This window comes from Acinonyx jubatus, chromosome F2, assembly GCF_027475565.1.
Source record: "Acinonyx jubatus isolate Ajub_Pintada_27869175 chromosome F2, VMU_Ajub_asm_v1.0, whole genome shotgun sequence".
Classification (NCBI taxonomy): domain Eukaryota; kingdom Metazoa; phylum Chordata; class Mammalia; order Carnivora; family Felidae; genus Acinonyx; species Acinonyx jubatus.
Window position 1 is genome coordinate 43,184,655 of NC_069394.1, and position 24,191 is coordinate 43,208,845.

A 24,191-nucleotide genomic window follows, 5' to 3' on the forward strand; every position below is an offset into this window, starting at 1 on the left:
GTATATAAACCACAATTTCTTTATCCGTTCATCAGTTGATGGACATTTAGGCTCTTTCCTTAATTTGGCTATTGTTGAAAGTGCTGCTATAAACATTGGGGTACAAGTGCCCCTATGCATCAGCACTCCTGTATCCCTTGGGTAAATTCCTAGCAGTGCTATTGCTGGGTCATAGGGTAGATCTATTTTTAATTTTGGGGGGAACCTCCACACTGTTTTCCAAAGTGGCTGCACCAGTTTGCATTCCCACCAACAGTGCAAGAGGGTTCCCATTTCTTCACATCCTCTCCAGCATCTATAGTCTCCTGATTTGTTCATTTTAGCCACTCTGACTGGTGTGAGGTGATATCTTCAGTGTGGTTTTGATTTGTATTTCCCTGATGAGGAGTGACGTTGAGCATCTTTTCACGTGCCTGTTGGCCATGTGGATGTTTTCTTTAGAGAAGGACACTTCTCTTGTCTTCTGCCCATTGTGTGAGAGACTTTTAAGATGATTAAATTTCTACTTTTTTTTTGGAAGGAAAAATGTATAACATTATTTTATAATTTTTTTTGTCTTCCTTACTCAATAGTATTCAGTAACTTGGTATTTTTCCTGATATAAGTGTAGATGCTCTTACTAACTTTTCCCATCCTTCTTAATCTAACCGCACTCTACTAATCCACCTTTACTTCTCACTATTCTCAATTCGTGGCTCCTATCACATTATTTTCTTATCCCCATTTATGAGTGTCTTATGTACGTTATTTGGTTTCACAAGTATTTATCACTTCTATGTAGTAAGAGTGAATGAAAGGTACCAAGAAGAATATGAATGACAGGGCCTTCTCATGTAAAAGTACATAGTTTTATTGGTGGAAAGAGACTTGATAATGAATAATTACCATACAGCCCTGTGTGAGCTAAAATGATAACTACTCACAAAATGCTATGAGAGCGACAGAAAGTGGGATTGACATTTGTCTGGGGAAGCTTTAAGAAAAGCTTCATCTAACTGGAGTCTTTAAGAATTAAGTAACTGCTTTCCAGAAGGACTTTCAGAAGTAGGAGCAAAGGTATAAAAGTCATTAATACAATCAATAATTGTGGAAAAAAAAAAAAGCTTTCCACAATCATTTATTAAGTCCAACTTGCCATATATATTGAGACCCAGTCTACTCTTGTTTCTAGGGGAAATTCCTGTTATGTAAAAGCATTTTAGGGAGAAACCAGTTATTTTCAATATATGATACCCAGTGACTTAGACAACTTCTGAGATCTTTACATCTTAGCTACACAAACTTGTAAACAGATTCCCAAGCTCTTTCCTAAGTTACTGAGAGCTTTCCAGAAGGAATTAGTGTCATTTCCTGTAGAACCAGACATCACTTTAATTTTTCAGATAATTAGAAAAATGCATTTTCCTCTCAGAAAGAAACACTAAATATCTTGAGGCACAAATCGAACAATGGACACTTCAAATTAATGTATTTAGATAATTTAATTCCTTCATTGGAGAAGAGAAACTTTTAATTAAATTGTTATTCTTATTATTAACATTATATTTAGATAATAAATGTATTGAGATAAAAAGACTTCTTCTGACCATGGTGGTTAACAGAGACTAAATTTACCATGCTGATTCATACAAGCAGAAAACCAGACAAACTACAGGAAACCATGGTTGTAAGACATTGGATATCAGGCAACAAAGGGCAGTATTCCCTAATGGGAAACAAATCAGGTGAGCCCTGTAATCATCCCAGCTTATTGCCTTGAGAAAGCTTCCAGGCCACAGTACAGGGAAAGGAAAGCCACAGTGCAGAAAATACTCTGCATACTCTCAGACTTGAGGAGGCAAACAGAGATTCCCAAGAGACTGAAGCAGCTAGATTTTCAGAAAAGATTTCCAGAAAGGAGAGAACCGCACAGAGAGAGAGCTCCAGAGTATTGCAGAGACTCGACCCTAAATATTCAGCTGAGTGCTGATCGACCCATAGCTGGGGAAGGAACCACTCAAAAGTATTAGAGGGAACAGAACAGGGAGCCTCTTCAGGCCAGGGAATAGTGCTTGTTTCCAGCAGTCAGACTAGAAAAACTCAATGTCTCCCAGTCATTGAGGAGAGTACTGAAAGTCTGGTAGCAACCCTAGGGAATAATTAACCAAATAATTAACCAAAAACTGCTTTGGTTGCATCTAACAAATCTTACAGACAAGACCTTGAATCCTCATACTGTTTCCAAGAAACTTCACTTGTCCCAGAATAAAGCTCAAGAATATGACAATATGTAATTATCGATCAAAGCATCCAATACAAAATACAGGCATTCAAAGAAATAGGAAAATAAAACTCATAATGAGGAGAAAAATAAATCAAAAATTGACCCAGAACTGACACAGATGTTAGAATTCACAAACATATTAAAACTTGCAACAGTATTTCCTATTTTCAAAAAACTAGAGGTAAGATAGAACATGTTAAGTAGAAACAAGGAAGATATAAAAAGAACATAAATCCTTATTCTACAGATTAAAATTATAATTTGTGAGATGAAAAATTTTACTGGATGAGAATAGTAGCAGATTAGATGTTGATAAGGAAAAGTTAGTGAACTTGAAGACAGCAATAGAAAGTACCCAAAATAAAACACGGAGAGAAAAAGTCTAAAAATAAATAAATACAGTATCAGAGAGCATTGGGAAACTTCAAATGGTCTAACAATAAGCATATCATTATTTATTATGAAGTACCTACAGGGAGGGGCAGAAAAAAAAGTTCAAGAAATAATGGCCCCAAATGTCCAAATTTGGTGAAAATTACAAACCCACGGGTCTAAGAATTTCGATAAACTCTAAGTACCAGAATTGAAGAAAACTATCATAATCCAATTGCTTAATACCACCAGTGAAGAGAAAAATGTTAAGAGGAGTCAAGGGAAAAAAAAGATAAGGACAGAAAATTTCTCACTGGAAACAGCACAAATGAGAAGAGTGTGGAGCACCCTCTTTAAGATACTAAAAGAGAAAAAACATGTCAACCTAGAATTCTCAACCCAGGGAAAATATCTTTCAAAAATGAAGGCAAAATCAAGACTTTCAGACATACAAATGCTGAAAGAATTTGTTATTAGCAAACCTGTATTGTGAGAAATGTTGAAGGAAGCCATTCAGGCAGAAGGAAAATGATACCAGAAGTAAATATGGATCCACATAAAGGAATAAAGAGCATGGGAAATGGTGGCTACATTGGGTTAATGTACAAGATTCTTTTCTTTTTTTTTTTTTTTTTAACATTTATTTAGTTTTTGAGAGAGAGAGAGAAGCGCAAACAGGGGAGGGGAGAGGGGGAGACACAGAATCTGAAGCAGGTTCCAGGCTCTGAGCTGTCAGCACAGAGCCCAACGCGGGGCTCGAACCCCAGGAGCCATGAGATCATGACCTGAGCCGAAGCGGGACACTCAACTGACTCAGCCACTCAGGTGCTCCCAAGATTGTTTTCTTACTACTTAAATCTCTTTCAAAGAAAATTGACTAAGCAAAAATAAAAAGTGTAGTATGGGGGTTATAATACACATAGAAGTGAAATATATGACAACAGAAATACAAAGATCAGGAAGAAAGAAATGGAAGCATACTGTTGTCAGGTTCTTATGCTATAGGTGAAGCATTATAGTATCACATGAAGGTGGAGTGATACGATAAAGATATATGCTATAAACCACTGAAATAACAAAACAAAGAGTTATAGCTAATGAGCCAACAAAGGAATGGAATGGAATCATAGAACAATGCTCAACCTAAAATTAACGTGTATTAGAAGACAACAACAATTTTATTATCCCGTATGAAAGAAAAAGGATTTACATGCCCTGTACAAATATTTTTACCTAAGGAAAGTAATGTCATTCATATTGTTTTCCTCTGATGTCTTAGTCTGATAAGGATATATAGTTCAGAGAACAAAATGTTAAATACTTTTATAGACCAATAATGCTTTGCTGCTTTTTCCACAATGCACATGAAGGGTGCCTTCAGTAAGTGTGACACATTTTCAGTGTGGTAGAAATGCAAATGTAGGTATATTGCTAAAATGCCTTGCCATTCTCTGCCATACAAGAAAGAATTTACAAATACGTGTGAGTGAGAGTGACAATATTGGCCTTCAGTCATTTTTAATTTACATTAAAAGGAATGCATTCACATTATCCACTTATTTCTTACTAGTAATGAATTTCCAGTGATCTGTCTCATGACTTACCTAGAATCTCTGCCTGTCTCGGGTTAAGAACAGATGACATGAATCTATTTCCCAAGCCCAAACCCAACTCCAGAAAGAAAACTTGTCACTTAATGGCCATTTCTCGTCTTAACCTCATCCTTAGTAACTTGGTTGCTTCCCTTTTTATTCCCTAAATTGTTTTGTCTGTTTAAAAAACTTTGAGTTTGGCAGTCTATAGCATAATTCAAGTTAGGAAACACTGCCTTAGACACTGTTTTTCAAATACGATTTTTCTTAACTGTCTTTTTGATGGGAGCTGGATGGCAGCCAACACAAGATGGAGTTTACTAATGAGACTAAGTACAGGCACTTAGTGTTCTTGATTGAAAAAAAATTCTACCCTTCAGGTTCTCAATCCAGTGCCAAAGGAGGACTGACTTTCAATGAAAGAGTGTAAATATCCAGTCATTCCACAAATATATTGAATGCCTACCTGTGCCAGGCACTGAACTCAACAGTGGTGAAATTATGGTGAGCTTATAGGGCAGCAAACTCTAGCTGAGGTGAAATCCCAGCAGGGAAAGATAGCAATGAGTGAAAGTGTGAATGTTAGAAAGCTATGGCATTAGGATCTGTGGAAATAATCGGAAAAAGAGGACACTTAAGTGCTCCCCTCTATACCATTCTATTTTGCTACGCTTTATGAATATTCTATTTTTTTTAATGTTAGGGCCACGAATTACTGTTATAACAAAAATTGTGTATTTAAATTGTTCTTTAATGTTTATTCATTTTTGAGAGACAGAGACAGAGTGAAAGTGGAGGAGAGGCAGAGAGAGAGGGAGGCACAGAATCCAAGGCAGGCTCCAGGTTCTGAGTTGTCAACACAGAACCCGATGCGGGGATTAAACTCACAAACGCAAGATCATGTCCTGAGCTGAAGTTGGACACTTAACCAACTGAGTCACCAGGCACCCCCAAAATTGTATATTTTTAAATTAATGCTATAATTTCTTTATTTCATGTTTTTGTTTTTGTTACTCCAATATTATGTGATCATTATTTTATTTCTAATTTTAAGTACTTGGGTATTTAAAAAATCTTTTTAGGGCACCTGGCTGGCTCAGTTGGTTAAGCATTGGACTCTTGATTTTGGTTCAGGTCATGATCCCAAGATCTTGAGATCGAGCCCTATGTTGAGCCCTGAGTGGGGCCCGGCGCTGGGCCCCACATCGGGCTCTGTGTTCAGTGTGGAGTCTGCTTAAGATTGTCTCTCTCTTTCTCTCTCTCTCTCTCTCTGCCCCTCTCCCACTCTCCCTCTTGTGTGCACTCTCTCTTTCTAAAATTAAAATTAATAATAATAATAACCGTAGATCTTTTCTGTGAGGCTACAATTTCTGGACCCCAAATAAGAAAGTGTGTGTGTGTGTGTGGTGTGTGTGTGTGTGAGTAACAGAAAAGATGCAATTGTCATATTTCTTACAGTCTGTAGTGTCAGTAGAATTAAGATGGTGTTTATGCTTATGGGGTAACGAAGGGGCAGGTTGTGGTTCTTTAACGTTATTTACTATGTGTTAAAGCTGCTCTCTTTCAGATGGATGCTTAGGGCAGACCAGTGATACTATGCATCTCAGTGTTTCATATTTAGAACCAGGTCTCTAAACTCAGAAAGACTGGCCAGGAGCCCAGCTGACAGGTGGAACCCACCATGTAGCCACGGCAGCCATACCCTGAGCCTGGCCTGTCACCTGACAGGTGGAATCCACTGATGAATTTGGGCTCTTTTCAGCAACAAATTCCATTTTTTCAGCCGGCAGTCAGCTTTGCAACCTTCAGGTGTGACTCTAGAGTGCCATGGAAGAAGCCATTTCTAATGGTGCCCATCGAAAGCAAACCAGTTCTAAGAAACACCACACACAGTCTCATAAACACACAGCCGTCGCTTCGTTTGTATTTCATTACTCTAGACTGTTTTTCTCCTGAACGAGATATCACCTTTCCCGGAGTGGAGCAGTGTAAAAAGAGTGACTGTGACAGCTGACAGGTGAGGTGGGTCCTTTTGCAATGCAAGCAAGCTTTCTGATCTTGGGCCAGTGGGTCTCACCTGTCAGCAGTTGCTGACAGCGCAGGGCTCACTGCCAAGAGCAGGAGCCCTGTGACTTTGACATGGCAGATGGGAGTCAAGTATAATAGCTGACAAGTGAGATGGGCAACCTGGGGAATGTTCTCTTGCATTTTCCAGGGTCAGGGTTTATATAAAAGGTCGGTGGCTGTGCCCAACTAGCCCAGTGGCTAGACCACCTTCTGGAGTCCTAACAAAAAGTCAGAGACCGAACATCTCAGGTAATTGGGATTTAGTGCCTATTATGTGGCAGATATTTATAAATATTTTCTCTATCTTCAGAACAATGCTGCAACGTGGTGGTCACTGTTTTGCATATGAGAACATGAGAGCCAGTTGAATGAGCATCTCAGGGCTACACAGCTAGGAATTAGGAAGGCTGAAATAAGACACAGCTCTATCCAGCTCCCAAGCTGGGTTGTTTCCCAAATTTTGTTGCTACGTTTCCAGTAGTTTCCTGTTTCTACTTTTCAATAATTTCTATTTCACTTTTGTAGTGAAAGGAGAGGACTATAATAATAGGAAAAACTATAAATTAAAATCAATCAGTAGAAAAAATATTGTGTGTGTAATTGTGCTGTGTACAATATTTGGCTTATTATAAATTTAAATGGAACATACTTCCTAAATTTGACTTAGATAACTGACAGAACTTTTTCAAGTACCAGACCTAAACACAAACAGAAGTAAGTTTAAGAGTCTCCTTAGATGTGTGATATGTAAATCATATGTACTATGAATACAATTAGAAAAAGGAAAGATGGAAGATGTCACTTTAAAAAAAAACATTTTTCACATTCTACGGAATTACAGACTTTATTATAGGAAAAAAAACCCTGCCCTTTTTTGGGCATTTATTTAAACACTTTATTAAAACTTTTGAATATACTGACATCAGATCAAAAATCTGTATGGATCAGGGAAGTTAAGAAAAAGTAGAATGAAATTGTGTGATTTAAAAAAAAAATATGGCCTCCTTGGGGATGAGGAAGGCACAGGTAGTGGGGCCTGGAATGGAAGGAGAGAGCACTGGGCTTTGGGAGAAGCCAGCAGGGAGCAACACCTGTTACGTGAGCTCGGGAGGGAAGAAGGGTCCAGGAGATTCATTTGAGTTCATGGACGTTGGAAGCAATGACAGTAGATGCTGATTTTTAAGTCTGTCTTTTCTGTAACAGAATTTCCTTGTAATGGGTGTTGGGTTTTGTCAATCCTTTTAACACATAACTACACTGTGTTACTGGAGCCATGACCTCAGAGACTAGAGGAAGAAGTTTCAAGGCCAGTGAGGGGAGGCGCACAACCCACACTCAGGCTAATTGGCATGCTGCCAGCAGGTGGATTCCTTGGTGAGTTCCAGGAAGCGACCAGCAGTCAAGATCACCGAGCTCCAGAGTGGAGGTGAGGGCCAAGTTATCACAGGGGAGTGAGATATCTTGCCACTACATCTCTTCCCTGAGTAGATTACTTGTTTGGTGGTCTCATTCTGCCTCCTGGCTTTAAATACCATCTATGTGCTGATACTTAGAGCTATCGTCAAGCTCCAACCTCTTTCCCACCTGCCTAGCATCATTACTTGATATGTCTCATAGGCCTATCAAACTTCTTGATTTACTAACAGCCTCCAATATTTCTCCTTCTTAAAGTTCCCCATCTCAGTAAATGGCATCGTTCGTCCTCACACCAACCAAAAAAAAAACAAAAACAAAAAACAAACAAAAAAACACATTACCATCTTTGACTCCTTTCTAATAGGGATTTCAAATCAACTACTTCCTGTAATCTTCACTAATAATGCTCTAGTCAAAGCCACTGTCCTAACTCTGGACTGTCACAGTAGCCCCGGATAGCATTCTCTGTCCTCACGGCTGCCCCCTCTCCTGGTCCTCCTCCCCTGTGCCTCTCAGTCTGTTGTCCACATGGCAATTAGAGTGAGCCTTCTACAACCAATGTCAGAGCAATCCTCCTTTGCTCATTACTCTTCAGTAACTTTCTAGAGGAGGTGTGGTTGGCTTGCTCTCAAGCATCCTCTCAGTAGCTAGCACAGTGCCTACCACCAGAGCAGTGTCTCACAATGCCTATTTGTTCACTGACTAGGGAAATATAATATTTTTCTACCCAAATGGGAAGGCGGTAGGAATTGGAGAGGTGTGTACTACTCAAGAAGGTGCTATGTACTCTTCAGCAGCTTTCTTTTCAAGGCTAATTTCACAGCAAACATGAGATTATGTTTTAACAGTTTCTGAGAAATGATAGCAAATGGCAAGAAATCTGTACATTAGCAACATAGACAACTTCATGGCTCAGGAAATGAGAAAATGCAAAATTGTGATAGCATAAATAGGGGGTTTTCTGTATATATAGCTTCCTCTTAGCCCAATCTTGTGTTTATTGAATATTCATTGGGGTATGTTAGAACAGTGAACAATATTTTGTGAGCTTGGCAAAGGAATAAATTGCTGAATGGCTTACATTTTTGCTATCAAGAAAGCCCCACAAAATGGGCCCAAAGTAACATGCACCAAGGTTGATTGAAAAGTAAATTTATTTCACTGACCTTATCAATTCAGCCTCCTTCTCTATTTGCTGAATCCTCCTATTTTATACTTCTCAATGGCTATCAACATACTTTTTTATGAAAGCTTGTCCCTTTATATGTGTCCTGCAATCTCTTCCTTTATTTATTTCCCTAATCTCTTCTAATAACATTTGCCTCTTCAAACACTTTATTTTTCCACCTATTTTCTCCTGCAAGTATTTGTACTGAGAGTCCCAGTTACTTCAGCATATTGTGGCAAAGGACCACCTCCTCTGTATGGACTCCTAACCAGTAGACCCCAACTTTCTCACACATCCTTCCGAATTAAGACTTGAGGAACTTTTCTTGATATCCTTAATTTAGTGGAATTTATTTGCGATACTAAAAAGAAATCATAGTAATTTGTTGAAGTGTCTTCAAAGATACTTTGCTTACAGTAACAGCCTTCATTGAAACAATGAAGCAAAGTATCTGGACACATAGTAGGCACACAACAAACTTCCTTAGAATGAACATAACGACTGTGAGGGTGATTGAGGGGTTGAGTGTGTGATTTAGTAGTATTTATACTTGATGTGGTAGTTCATAGACAGATGTGAAATTTGAATGCAATTGAAATACGATGTTTTAAGTAGCTGATAACTTTAATATTGTAATACATTTCAGAATGGTTTATGATGTGGGCCATAATCCTATCACAAAACATATGATCATCACCTAATACAGTATTTGAAATCTTGCCAGCCAAAATTATCAATAAGAAATAATTTTTATCCCAATTAAAAGCTAACTTTATTTCATAACCATCTTATAATAATTGCCTTTAAAGAGTTGTTAACAGATTTAATCATTTGTGTAAAAATATTATCTTACATTTTTTAGACAAAATTCAGGAGAGCTATATTTTAATACCTACACACACACACACACACACACACACACACACACACAAATGTATTTTTTTTTGCTTCACAGTTAATTGGAAAGTGAATGTCATGGTTAACTTATGGCCAACTTAGTTTGCCTAGAATTTTCTTACTTTCTTGTTTTGCCTCTCTCATCTGTCAATGCACATCTCTGGCTTTTTAAACTTCTTTCCAAGAGACTTTCACTCTTATATTCTTACAGTTTTATTTTATTTGTCTTTCACTTCCTCTAATAGTCTATTGCTCCTTCCATTAGTCAATATCACACTCTCATTATTCTTCTATTTTTACTGCTTTTTAGCTATAATCATAAGCAAGCTTGAGCCTTAAAAAACATGCTGTAAAATGTGTGTCTCTCTCTGTGGTAGATTTCATTATTGGTCCAGATTCTTCACTTTTCCTGCACCCACTCCCAGGACCAGCTACATTATTTGCAGGACTTACTACAAATTGAAAATTCAAAATTAAGAATTTCAACATAGCAACAGCAGAGCGTTAAACCAATCACAGGATCTAAGCGTGGAGACTTGTGTGACATACAAGGAACTCACCCCACTGAAGGAGCCACGTCCACAGCCTTTGCCATATGACTTTGCAGTTCTTTCTCTAGAAGCAAGTGTCTCCCCCATCCTACTGATGGTAGGTGCTAAGGTCTGAATGTTTGAGTCCCCCTCACCCCCAGAATTCATATGCTGAAATCCTAATCACCAAGGTGATGGTATTAGGAAGTGGAGTCTTTGGGAGGTGGGTAGGTTATGAGGGTAGAGTCCTCATGAATGGGAATGGTACCCTTATAAAAGAGCCCAAGAAATATCAGTTCCCCTTTTGCAATGGGAGGTTATAGTGAGAAGACAACCATCAGTGAGGAAGCAGGCTCTCAGCAGAACTAGTCTCCAGAACTATGAGGAATAAATGTTTGTTGTTTATGAGCATCCAGTTTATGGTATTTATGTTATAGCAGCCCAAATGGATGAAGGCATTGGGTTTGACCATGTGATTTTCTCTGGCTAATGGGGAATGTGAACACAAATGACATGTTCCAGGTTTGTCTAGATCATAAAAAGGCATTAGATGTCTGTGTTTGTCCGTCTGTTTTTCTGTCATGGCAGAAGGACATACATGTCATGTATGAAGGACATGTCTCAACTAACTCCTGGCCATGGGAGATTTAACCTGTAGTATAAAGTTAAGCCCGGCTGAACCTGGCCTATACCAGTCAGCCCCAGCCAACCTTCAGACACATGAATGAGAATAAATGATCGGTAACCTGATCCGTTGGGTTTGGGAGTGGTCTGTCACACAGTAAAAGCCAACTAATCAAGGAAATGAAAACAGTTCATCTAAGAGGCTCTAGTAGACAGAAGTGTTGCGTCATTGATCCTCACCTCAGCTTTTCCTGTCTCACGCCTCCCTTACCCAGCTCACACTGTGGATTAGTGAGTTGCCATATCAAGACCCTGGTTGCTCCCTACCCCCTCAAAGCCAGGCAGTTTCACCAGGCTCTAAACTCTACACTTACTGCCTGCTTCTCCAGTTCCACTCTTGGTTCTGACAGCCTTAGCTCCCTGTCCTGCTAGGGATGTCCTATCACACACACACACACAAAGCATTATTCCATCAAGGTATTTGTTGTGACTGTGCCTTCTGTCTTGTCTCCTTGCCTCTACTTTTGGTGCTTTTTTTTTTTTTTTTTTTACTATCTTCCAACTTATAGTAGGATTGACCTTTCAAAAGCATAAACCAGTTTCTGTCATTCCCATGGTTATATCCTCTTGTGGCAATGTTTGGTAATCGGAGTAAGTAAAACTTATTACACAGCTGCTATTGTTGACCTCACATCCCTCCATTCCTCTGTTTTTCCCTATGCTCCAGCCAGATTAGCCTTTCTGAACAATGCCATGCCCATTTCCATCTCAGAGCCTTTGATCATTCTGATGGAAACATGCTCTCTACCCCATCTTCAGTTTTTCCGTGATTGTGAGGTGTTCCTACTGATCCACTCCTATTACTGTCCTGTTTTATTCTGGAAGACATCATGTCTGAAGGGATATTACAAATCAAGTAAAAAGGGAAAAATGCAATGCATAATTTACAGAAAATAGCAATAATGAATAAAAGGGACCAGCGACCAGATCTGGGGCTGCTAATTCTTTGAACATTGAACCAAGGAAAACAGACAGTTAGAAGGCATGACAGTTCCTTCCTGTACTCTCAAAATAGGAGAATCTAAGAGGGCCTTCTGTTGTTTTCCACCTGTTTTTTATGAGATAAAGCATGAAGTGGCTATTAAGAGATTTTCCTTATTCCTACTTCCTCATGTTTATTTTTGATGAAATATTTTCTTGATTCTGGCCAAATGTCTACATGTCTTAATTTTGGGTAATAGTGCTAATTATATATATATTAAAAAACTTGTATCTTCATAATATTTTAAAGGGAATTATAGGGAAAATATATCAGAAGCTATCAGGCAGACATATTCTTTTTATTTTAGATGTTTGTTTATTTTTGAGAGAGACAGAGTAGGGGGAAGCAGAGAGAGAGGGGACAGAGGATCTGAAGCAGGTTCTGTGCTAACAGCAGACACCCCCATGCAGGGCTCAAACTCAGAAACCATGAGATCATGAACTGAGCTGAAGTGAAGCTTAACTGACTGAGCCCCCAGGTGCCCGGCAGACACTATTCTAAACTGGAATTTGATAACATTCTTTGTTTTTTCATTGACTTTTTTTTATATTTGACCTCCTGCCTTTTTCATTCACAAATCAACCAACATGAAGATAAATCCTTATAAAAATTTCTATAAAATATTCTCTATTCTTTACCAAAGAAAAATAATGATAAATTTTCATTGTTTTTCAGTAAATGGCCAATATTATTAAAGCTTACAGTGATTATGGAGATGGTAAGAATATGTAAAGGATAAAAAAAAAGTTATACCAAACAATTACCATAAAAGACTTACATGCAAATCTTGTAAGCCACAACCAAGGTCAACAGGAATAATGATTAGGGCTATGAATTTGACCATAGCAAGGTACTGCCATGTGAAATGCACTAAAGCTTTGCCAAGCTTAAAGAAGGATCATAATTGACAGAGAAGGTAGACAGAATAGAGGAGGGATGGGTTCCACCCCTTGATATTTAGGGATGACACTGAAAGACTCCAAAACCGGGTAATTATAAGCAGTCGGGCAGAACTGAACTGTCTATTCATCATATGATAAAAGGGAAAAGAATGATGTCCTTTAGTGGAAGTGGGAGACTGGTGCATGGCAGAAGCTAGTCAGTCCTGTGTCTGGATGGAACTAGAGCCTAGGAAATAGTCCCACTAAAAAAGGAAGAACAAATGAGAAAATACAGGAGAGGAAAAAAAACATCATAACTTGAAAGTATCTCTTTTCTTAGATGAGTCTGGGATATAGCTAGGAAGAAATGCTACTTTCAGGGATGAGTCAGGAATGTGTTCTTTGCTATGGTTTACATAATGTTCATTCAAATAGCACATTATACGAATCCTTCCAGTAATAGTTACTAACATTTCATATAAAAATATATGGGATAAGTTGATAAACTTGTTCATTTATTATTATATGTGTTTTGTTTATATAGATAAAACGTTTCACTTGTAGAGAATTTAATAAAGAAAAATAATGGGAAACAGAGGAAAAATATGACACTTATGGAGCCCTCAACATAATTTCTTATGTACAACTCTTGTTATATAATTTGTAATTTGATCTTATCATTGGTGAATTTTATTATAAATTAAATATTTTCTAGCAAGAGTTTTAGTTAAAGACTTCACCTTATGTTTTATAACCACATTTATTGAATTATGTAGATATTATAGTATATTTAAAAGTTCTTATTTTTCCTCTAAAGCTAAATCATGCTCATTATAGTGCATCTCTTGGTTAGGTAAATAACATACATAAGAGATTTTTTTCAGAAAAAGTTTTTTAGTGGTACATTTTGTGAATCATTAATTATTTGAGATTGTCTACCATGACAACTTAGGTGGGTATAAAATTTAGTTACATCCTTTTGCACTTAAGTACTCTAAAGAAGTTATTTTATTATCTTCTGACATTAAATATTTTGGAGAAGTTGAAAATCTGCATGATTTTTCTTCTCTTACCTGTGAACTTCTTCTTTTTTCTTCCTAGATGCTTACGGAAGTCTTCAATTTTAAGAGTTATTTCTCAGGAAGCTATATTTGTTGTTTACCTTTTCACATTGATCGCCTTTACACATGTTAACCTCATTTTTTGAAGTCTTATTTAAAATCTTTTACTTATAAGACTCAGTTAGCATATGTGTAACTCTATGGATTATTTCTTTCTCAAGAAAATTAGTGCATTTGATACATCATTTTGTCTGTCATCAGAACAAGGGAGACACAAATTAATGTCAATATTTTCTGCTACTTTAGTTTTTACTTCAATAAAACTTATTTAGCACCAGTTTGGTAACAGGCAGTGTGCTGGTGAAGGAAATAAGGGAAGAATAAAATATGTTCCCTGCCCTCAGTAAATTTATAAATATTCTTATGTTGTGGCTCTTGATAATCACAGAGGCTAGTTCTAGAATGTAGAAAAGAGCTTGAATGTCTTTGAAGAAGAGAGACTTAGTTCAATTGACTTTCACATGCTGCCTGAGTAAAATCTCATCAACAGTCCTGTTGTATGCTTAACAATAACAAAATATATACATAAATCTATGTGCAGCAGTTTATAAATATATCCACATAAACAGATGCTATTCAATAATAGTTTCTATGTTTATTGTGTGGCACATGCTGTGCTAAACCCTTTTTTAGATTATCTGACTTAATCTTCACAATAACCTCATGAGTTATATTTTATCTGTCTTTTACAGATGAGGAAATGAAACTGAGTTGAGTTCCAAGGTCAGACAATGCTTAGCACAAATTAGACACTCAAATCAAAATTTACTGAATAGGAGAAGAAACTAGGACTTAAATCCGGGGCAGTGTGAATACAAAATCTTTGTCTTAACCACTATACTAAACAGCTCATCAAGGGGAAACAAACAAAAATAACAGCACAAATAAAAACAAATCAGTTCTGGCTAAGGTTCAAAGATAGGAAGACTAGAATTAAACCAGTCATGAACTCTAATTCTGTATTCAAGATCAATTGTCTGCTTTCTTTTCTTCCTTTTAAGTAGAACTTTAACTTTAATTAGACATTTTAGCATATGGAAGTTAATAAATCTTGACTCAGATATCAAAATCCCAAATATGAACTGTAAGATTTTGATACCCAATAACCACTAGAGAATTAATAGAGGCTAGATGGGAGTTTTAAATCAAAATTAGGTATGTAAATTTACATTTAAATAGAAAAGGAATTTATGTTTTTAAAAAAACTATAACACAAAATTATCCTGTATTTAAGCTGGTAGTGATTTCTTTTAATTAATACATGGAAAAAAATAATAGCAGGAAATAAATTATCTAAATAGTCACCACCCATAATGAACCAAACATGGTGATAGGTGACAGCTTGCATTAAAAAAAAAAAAATGAGGGGGCTTTTATGAAATAGTTTATGTAAAATAATTATATTTGTTTTTAAGTATTAATCAAATGCATTTATCTTTATACTTCAATAATATAAATATAATTATATAATAAATATATAAAACAAATGCTATTTTTATGTTAATAATATAATAAATACTTATTGGGGAAAATTTCAAAATAGAAAATGCAAGAACAACTAAAATGTCACTCATGATCCCAATACCCATAGGTAACAGCTGTTGAAATTTTTATGATATCTTCATTCATGAAACACCTAGCATACTGTGAGGGGATGCTGGTATGAGGGCATCAGTAACGTGACTGGACAGTTTGATTATTACACGGACTAGTTTCCACAAAGGAAAAAAAAAAAGATTTGAAGTTTAATTTATATGATTTGTTTTTAATCAGTTCTTTTCTGAATGTTCTCTGTGGCTTGAAATACAATAAATAGTATTATGGAATATAACTTACAATGATTCTATAAAGTATAGACAGTCAAGGACAGAAATTTAAGACGGAAGGCCAAAAAGATGCCATAAAACAGTTGTAATGTAAAGAATTTGTATCATTTTTTAACTGCAGAATAACAGTAAATAAAAAAGAGTATGTTACGCATTTAATCCAGAAATTCCCACACTTCTTCCCTCACACAATTCATTATATGGGCCCCGAAGGAGCTTCGGCGTAAAAACAAAGATCTAATTGTGTACTTTAAAAACTGGTTACACAGTTTACCTAGTTTCATAATCTTGAACAACAAAGGAGGGATTTTTCGGGGTGGGTGGGGGCTGGAGTTTGGTTGACGATCCATGGCTTGAGGCATGGGAAAGGAGACTCCAGTTAGGAAAGCAGTACATTTATGGCAGAAGTGGATTACTAAGTGGATAATTAATGGTGGTGAAGACAGCAGATCTCCCCTCCCTCCTTGGGCTTCTTCTCACAAGTGAGCTTATAGCCCTGAGGAAGGTTTTTTGTTTTAAAGACCATTCTTTCTGAAACTTTTGGTCTTTCTGTGGTTTATTGAGCTAGTCTCTAAGGTTCAAGGGGGTCAAAGCAGAAGATATCTTCTCCAAGGCATTAAACAGACATTAAAGGAACAAAGCCAGTCTGAAGAGTTTTCACAGGGTCTTCTTCAAAGATTTAATCTACAAAGGAGTTTTTTTCCTCCACATAAGACATTTAATGACTTTAGGAGTCTTAATTTATATCTTTTGCCCTTTCAGTAAAATTTAAAACTGATCAAATTTAAGCACATACATTAATATTAACAGTGTACAGATAACTCTAAAGACTAAATCAAAAGTTTGGGGGTAGGAAGCGGTTTATGATAGATTTGTATCTTGATTCCCCCTACATATTAGAATTTTTAGATGCATTAATAAACACTATATATGCATGTATAATAAGAGCATGTGTAATTCTTTCCAGCTCAAATGACCTGTGTATCACATCCACATGCAAACATGTATATTTCATTCTTAGGTTATTTAAAATAACATTACATCTTTGTAGTAAGTCTTTCGGGGTACAGCCAGCAAAAAACAACAAGCACATGATTAAAGCATTTTCACCATTGATGTCATTGCCATAAATAGAGAGAGCCAGATAAAGAATAGATAACATTAATAGTAAAATGCATATTGATTACTATTTCTCAATATAGTCATAAAGTGCTATTGTAATGGTACAATAATGGTTATCTTGGTAAATTCTTATAGTCATACCCATGATATGAATAAAAATCATTTGAGCAATAATGTCTTGTATTGTGAATCATAATATAAATAATTACAGAAGAATAACTTTTTAAATGTCTCATTTTTACTGCATGTGTGTGTATGTTCACACATGCACATAGATCATGTGTCTTCATTTAAAAGCCGTGGCTTCTATAAAATTTAATTACATCTCCCTGCAGCTTTAAATTGTGAGTGGCTCTAAATCAAGTGTGTCTTCAAAACAGGGGCTGCTTCTATTAAATTTAATTATGTTTCTCTGCATATTGCACAGTGGAGGTGTAGTTGCTAAATGAGGGCATCTTCTATGAAAATGGCACAGGAAAGATGTAGAAACAAGCAGGATGGCCTTCATGCTTCTTTGAAGTGGATAAAAATACTGTTGTCTTGCCATAGTCAAAACTCTCTGGAACCAGCTTTAGTAATGTAAGACAAAGCCAAGAAGATTGAATTTTTCATGCTATTTTCACGTATGATATGTACATTTTTGGAAATATTCCATTTATGTTAATTTTTCAATACATTAAATATGAATTCAAATGATTGAAATGTAGAAAGTCTTTTGCATTATATTTGAATTTCAGAACCATATGCGTCACTAATTTCCAGTCATACAAAAGGGATTAAAGAGGCAAAGCAGCTTGAAATTATACTTTCTTTTGTTAAAAAACAAACAACAAAAGAAGAATACTGGGGATTTTTTTTTTGTAATTTCCAAAGATAAAAACTTTTCTTTTTCTTTTTAAAATCATAAGTATACATACATGTATATATACATCTATATATATATGATTTGATATCTCAATAGTTGCTTGATCATATGACCTATTTTTATGAGGGTATACATTTGATCATACATGTGTTAAATATTAAAAGCCGGCTTTTGAAAACTGGTAAAAACAGAGAATTCATGAATGGATCACCTGTAAAATGAGATTGACGCAGTACCTGTTGTTAAGCACTTACTGATTGATGTTATAAATCAGGGTAATATACGTTGCTTAAACATAAAGTCTCTATAGATGCAGGCTAAGTAAAATGGATAATTATTTCTATATGTGTTTCACAATATTCAATAATATATTATTATATAATTTATTATTATTACCATTATGGAATTGCTTCTGGGGGGGGGGGCGGTGGCAGGAAGTTGATTACCTCAGTATTACTCTCCCTCAAGGAGATGGAATTTTCAAGCATTACCATTTGGGGGGTTTAGTACTTAGAGAAGTAGGCCTAACTAAAATAAACATTACAGAAGTTCATGTTCCCTAGCTCACTCAATGGAATAGTCTTTTCAGTTTTTGCTTTTCCTTCTTCTATAAGCTAGAGTCCTTTCCTAGAATGGAAGCAAAAAATGGCCTTTTCACTCTTGAGCAAATTAAAGTCCTGGCCAAACATTTTCTCAACTTGCATAGAAGTGTAATTAACTCACTCAGCTGGCTTTTTCTTTTTTTTTTTTGACATGCAGACCTTGTGGTGTTCTGCTCCAGTCTTGAGAGTTACCACGCATTGCAGCAGACATGTTTATTTGCGTAAAAGGACACCTTGTGATAACAGTGGCAGTACTCTTGCAACTTGCCCATTTCCTGAACTGCTTGGAAATGTATCGAAGACAAACACTACAGATGCAGGTACCCCAAAGTCATACATGTAATCTTTTACTTTGGTTTAAAATCATGACATCAGAGATCCTGCCAGATGTGGGTCATGTGCCTAGATAACCGTATAGAAGTGAACATTTGAAATGGCCATCCTCTAATTTAGGTGGAAACTTATAGAAATAAGAGAAATCAGTCTTTATGGATCAATTTTTTATTGTAATCTATATCTACTGGCTGAGAGTAAGAATGGGATTTTCAACTCTAGAGAGGCTATTTCCTACATTAGCTCAGATTGAGAATGCTCTGAGAATCAACATTACAGAATAACAGTTGATTTTGTACTATTCGGAATGTGTGTTTGTTAGAACCCCTCTCATGACATATTTTCTGTTAAATTCATCAACACATCACAATTTAATAGGCATAGCTTGTAAAAATGATTTGTAGATTATTTGTTTAAATTATGGTCATTGGGCTGATTGGCTGGCTGTTCTAGAGTAAATGTACCCAAATAAATTACAAACTGAGATGTTCATTAGTAAATTGGGGGCATGAGGGTAAAAAAGTAAAACCAGCTAGATGCACAGAGCTTAGCTGAGTATGGATGTACTCAGGTACCAACGTCAGTTCGGTACTCGCCAGTCTTCGTTTTAGTATCTTTTTTCACTAAATAGCAATAGAAAAGGCTCCATTTTTATGGCCTGTAAGAGTGTGCCATATACATAGTGCTATGTATATGCATTAAATTGCAAAGCTTTCCCCATTCCATTTTCACTATTTCTAAATACTGTCTAAAATAAAATGATTAAAATGTCAGTGGATCCACATGCATTCCATTTTTGCAATAAGCATTTCTTTCTACAAAAGAGAAATGCTGTTTAATTTCAGTGTGATTGTGAATTTTGTAAAATGAGGATGTAATAGCATTTTACTTAAACTTATAGCATCTTCTGCTCATATTGTGTTTCAGAATAGTTCCTTCATAATTAAAGTGTCAGAAAACACATTTGTAACAAGAATGATGAAATTCATTCTGAATAATCCGTCAGCAAATAATAACCTGCATTTCCTGCTCTCAAACAGAATCATTTAATACCTTTCAATCATTCGGTTCTTCCCTCTTTTTTCTTTTTTCTTGTTACTCTTAGAAAATAACTTCCTATAACAGCTTAGAAACTATTTTATGGGCTTAATGGAGGTTTTTCTTTAGCTGGAATGTTATATGGTTAGCAAATGTTTCTATAAATATGTAAAATGCTCTTCCCTGAGTCCCCACTGGATGCCTCTCAACTAGAGCATTTCCAAAACAATAAACAAGGCAAACAAAGAATGCTTCAAAATAATCATAATTTCACATTTCCCCCCAAACATTGTTCATTTATTTTTCTATTTTATTGCTGAAAACAGAAATCATATTGAGTGGAGGATTTCCCCTCACATAGACTTGAAGGCAGGTTGACATTTAGGAACTATGGCATCTTATGTTTCTGAAATATGGAAGGAGCAAGTCAGATTATTCAAGTGCATTTTCTCCATCTAAGATCTTGTCTTATCATTGCCTGTATTGAAGTGATACTCATTTTACATTTACTTTTAAAAATGTAAATTAACAAACATAATATTTATACACGTGCATGTATACCTACCGGGGATTGTGATATAATGCACATATGAATAAGCAAGTAATGTCCGGGTGCATAATTTAGCTTCTATCGTGAGAATCAGTTTTCTGCTTGGCTTAATATTTTCATGCTACATGTGCCTGAAACTTAGCGTTCGGAGAATTACTGGATTAGGCAATCTATCTCAGGATGATAAACCTATTTATATAGTACATACATCCTGAGTTCTCGTATCTCTTTCCTTTGCATGAAGTTTAGTACAATATTCCAACTGTACGAGGCATGGAACTATAAATTGTTTTATAGTGTATCTTAAGATTTTACTGTAGCGCAGGTCAAGCATAATTGTTAAGAGAGAAAAAGAAAATCTTTTAAAATAATTTATTCTTCTAAAAATGCTTCTACCATCCACTGCAGCTGCAGAGTCATAATGCTTTCATTAGAGATCACATCTGGGCTGAATTAAAACAGGAGCCTTTCCCAGCCCTGCAGTGCTTGTCAGGTTGAAAGTTTTTCTCAGAGCTCCTGAAGCCTTTCCAAAAATCAAGGGCTAAGACAGAGAACAGACCTTGTCACGAGCTGGTACCGGGCTTTAAGTACATTCCTGCTATGTTATTCACCGTCTGGCTCTAATTTGGAGGTACATCTCCCTTGTGCTCACTTTATTAACTTACATATGACTAGCCCTTTTGTTTAATATGGAAATAAAGAAAACAGGGTTTGTTGAAGAATAGTACTATACACTGAGGCTTTTGTTTTTCCACACATTCGCTTTTTTCCCCTATATGTTTGCTCTTTAAAGCAATTTCCCCATATTTGAACCACTTGGATAATAAAAAAAAAGTAGATAATATGGAGAATTCATAACAGACCTTGTTTTCATCTTTATTTTATAGAAAGGGAGGAGGGGAAAACTACATAGATTTTAATGCATTGTTTTTTTTTTTTATTTTGGCCATCAATTTTATCTTAGAATTCCAAAAAAAAAGGTCTATCGGTGTTAAACATAGACACAATGATATCAAAGTAAAATTACATAAATTTTGGTGAAATTATTTCAAAACTGTGTTATAAAGTTGAATACAGTGGACACTAACTGTTGAGATGTCATGACATTAATAAAGAATGGAAGTATATTAAAATTTTTTTAAAAATCCCAAGGTGTATTAGGAAGAAATACACTACCAATAAAAGAGAAAAAGGAGCTAAAAAAATTATCGGGAATGTGTTTCTGATGACTGAACAACGCTCATGCTCCAGATGATTAGCATTTACTAATCTGTCCACTTGTAGAGCACACATACTTTTATTAAAGCCCCATATCTTGGGACAAAAGGAAGATACAAATTCTGTGAGGCTCCACATACCAAGAGAGAAACAGGTGCACAAATAATGCTAATGCAATTGCCATGTACTGAAATACAGGTCAATGTACAGCAGTAGCAGTGATTAACTCTGCCTGAGGAGGTCACCTTTGAGCTGGTCTTTGAAGGATGAATAGAAGTTCACTAAACTTTGGAGTATTTATAGATTTTAGCACACTTTTTCATTTTCTCTTCACCTGAATTTACCAGTTGCTATTTTTGGGGGGTAAAAAATGTACTTCACTATAGCATTGATGTATTCGCTACCTTTAGTATTAATTCTAAAACTGACATTATTCTGACCAATCTTTTTCCTAAGTGTTTTAATGGCATTATAAATTAGAAATGTGTTTTTCCTCCTCCTATGTAAGTGGAACTTAACTTTTAGCACATGTAACAGGAAAAAACTAAAGAGTCGAGTCAATCCAGAGAATACGTGAGAACGTCAATTTAATTGATGTCTCTCTGAATCTTAACTTTTTCATTAAAAAGATGGGGATAATGCCTGTCCCACGGAATTATGAGGATATAATAAAATGATGTATTTTTTGAACTAGGACAGTAGCTACCTCATAGTAAGCTAACATTCAGCAAACATAATTCTGTTCCCTAAATTTTATCTCCAAATGGGATGAACAAGCCTTGGCTCAAGCTAATTCTCTTTCAGTTTACTAATGTTGTATTTCAGGGTATAATGAAATGTATATGTGATAAACATTAATGTCCGTCTACATTAACCATGAATGCAGATTGTTTGACAGTGATCTTTATAGAAAGTAGATTAATAGAAGAACGCAAATAATAAAGCACCTCTAATTTCACTACCTATGTATTTGGAGTTAATTTCTTGATGAACAAAATGATGTGTGCTTTCCCGTGATATATTGCTTTCCACGAAGTCTTGCAAGCTTCCTTGAAAGCAAGGGTTACCTTTGTCATTGCTTTTACAGGCACTCTCTTAGTACCTAGTAAAATATTGCATCCAAGCCTAGGTGTTCAATAACTGTTGCTTTACTGCCTCTTGTTCTTGAAACTTAGATTTAGGATTTCCCAGAGAGCACTGGCACAATTTTGCTGAGTAGGAAAGACACAACCCAGAATGCCTGAGTCAAGTCACCTGTTTCTATTTGTGATTTATAAAATTTCAGACCTTCAAACGAAAATTTTCAAATGTAAAGCAAATTAAATGCTATAGCACCACTGAATGTATCTATAAAATGATAAGAACAGCCTCCTAATTACATGAAATACAAACATTTAAGAGGATCCAGAGGGGAAAGTATGTTCCTGCTTCTCATTCACTGTTCTTTACTCCTATATTAGACTATGAAGGTAAAAGGACTTGTTTTACTTAACAAAGCTGGCTAGCTGTTTCTACGGAAATTCTTTTTCATTTTATAACTCATGTGAATGTCAATGTCAGAGTAACAACAGCACCACTGGGATGAAATGGATAAAAGACTCCTGGTCAGATGAAATTCTCTTTCCATTAAGATTTACCCTTCATGTTTTCCATTAACTATTGTCAACTCAGCTTCTTTCCTCATCGAAAGTGGCCAGCTGATGGATGCTTATGTATAGAATGGTGCAAGATAGGAAAATACTTCTATGTGTTTTTTTAAGTCTTTGTATGGAAAACAAAATATGACAGCATTTCTAGGCTACACTGTTTTACATATGAATTGTGAAGTATCATATTTCTTAATCATAACTTTTGATGCTATATATATACCTACAATAGCATTTTAACCTTTCTAATCTTTCAACCTATTTATACTTTATTCAAGTTTACCTTGTGTGAAGTGTTTAGTTTATAAGATTGTATACATTTCATAGACTTATAAACCCAAGTTTAAAAAAACTAAAGAAATAAGTCCATAATTTAACACAATTCATTCACTGGTATAACTTCAAAATATTTTCCAGCCTGTGATTGTGTGTTACCTAGAATGAAATATTGAAAAAAAATTATTTAAAGTCACTTTCTTTACAATGAATTTACTTTTGGAATGATGGCAATGGACTTGCAGTTTCTATTACACTCAGTACTAATGATCAAGTTTAGAACATGGCTTCCAAGAATAAAATTTTACTACAATTAAAACTACAAGAGGGGCACCCGGGTGGCTCAGTCGGTTAAGTGTCCAATTTCGGCTCAGGTCATGATCTCATCGTTTGTGAGTTGCACCCCTGCATCAGGCTCTGTGCTGACAGCTTAGAGCCTGGAGCCTGCTTCAGATTCTGTCTGTCTGTCTCTGCCCCTCCCCGGCTCACACTCTGTCTGTCTCTCTCAAAACTAAAATAAACATTAAAAAAAACTACAAGAAAAAATGTATTTCATTTATTAGTCAAGTATTATACTTTTCCTTTTAACAAGAAAAATCTTAAATACAATCTCTGACTATGCTTGATAGGTTTTGGCACTCACAATTCACCTTACAGTGTTTTATAATGGTTTTCCATGGGCAGGTTAGAAATATCAGGAAATATACATTTGAAAATTAAGGAACATAAAAATCATATGATT

At 35.8% G+C, this 24,191-nt stretch overlaps 1 protein-coding gene across 16 annotated transcripts in view; it reads left to right on the forward strand.

Moving 5' to 3' along the window:
* TRIQK (triple QxxK/R motif containing) overlaps window positions 1–24,191 on the forward strand; it is a 283,919-nt gene that overhangs the window by 116,838 nt on the left and 142,890 nt on the right. For 8 of the 16 annotated variants that reach the window (XM_053208576.1, XM_053208577.1, XM_053208578.1 and 5 more), the window contains one exon: window positions 18,546–18,708. The exons of 7 other annotated variants lie outside the window; for them this stretch is intronic. Coding sequence is in view for 5 of the 9 variants with exons in the window: in XM_053208572.1 (XP_053064547.1) it covers window positions 18,546–18,708 (163 nt within the window). In the remaining 4 variants the exon portion in view is untranslated. Of the gene's footprint in view, window positions 1–18,545; window positions 21,445–24,191 lie in introns of those variants that run through there. One more of the 16 variants, XM_027064244.2, reaches the window with a different exon arrangement.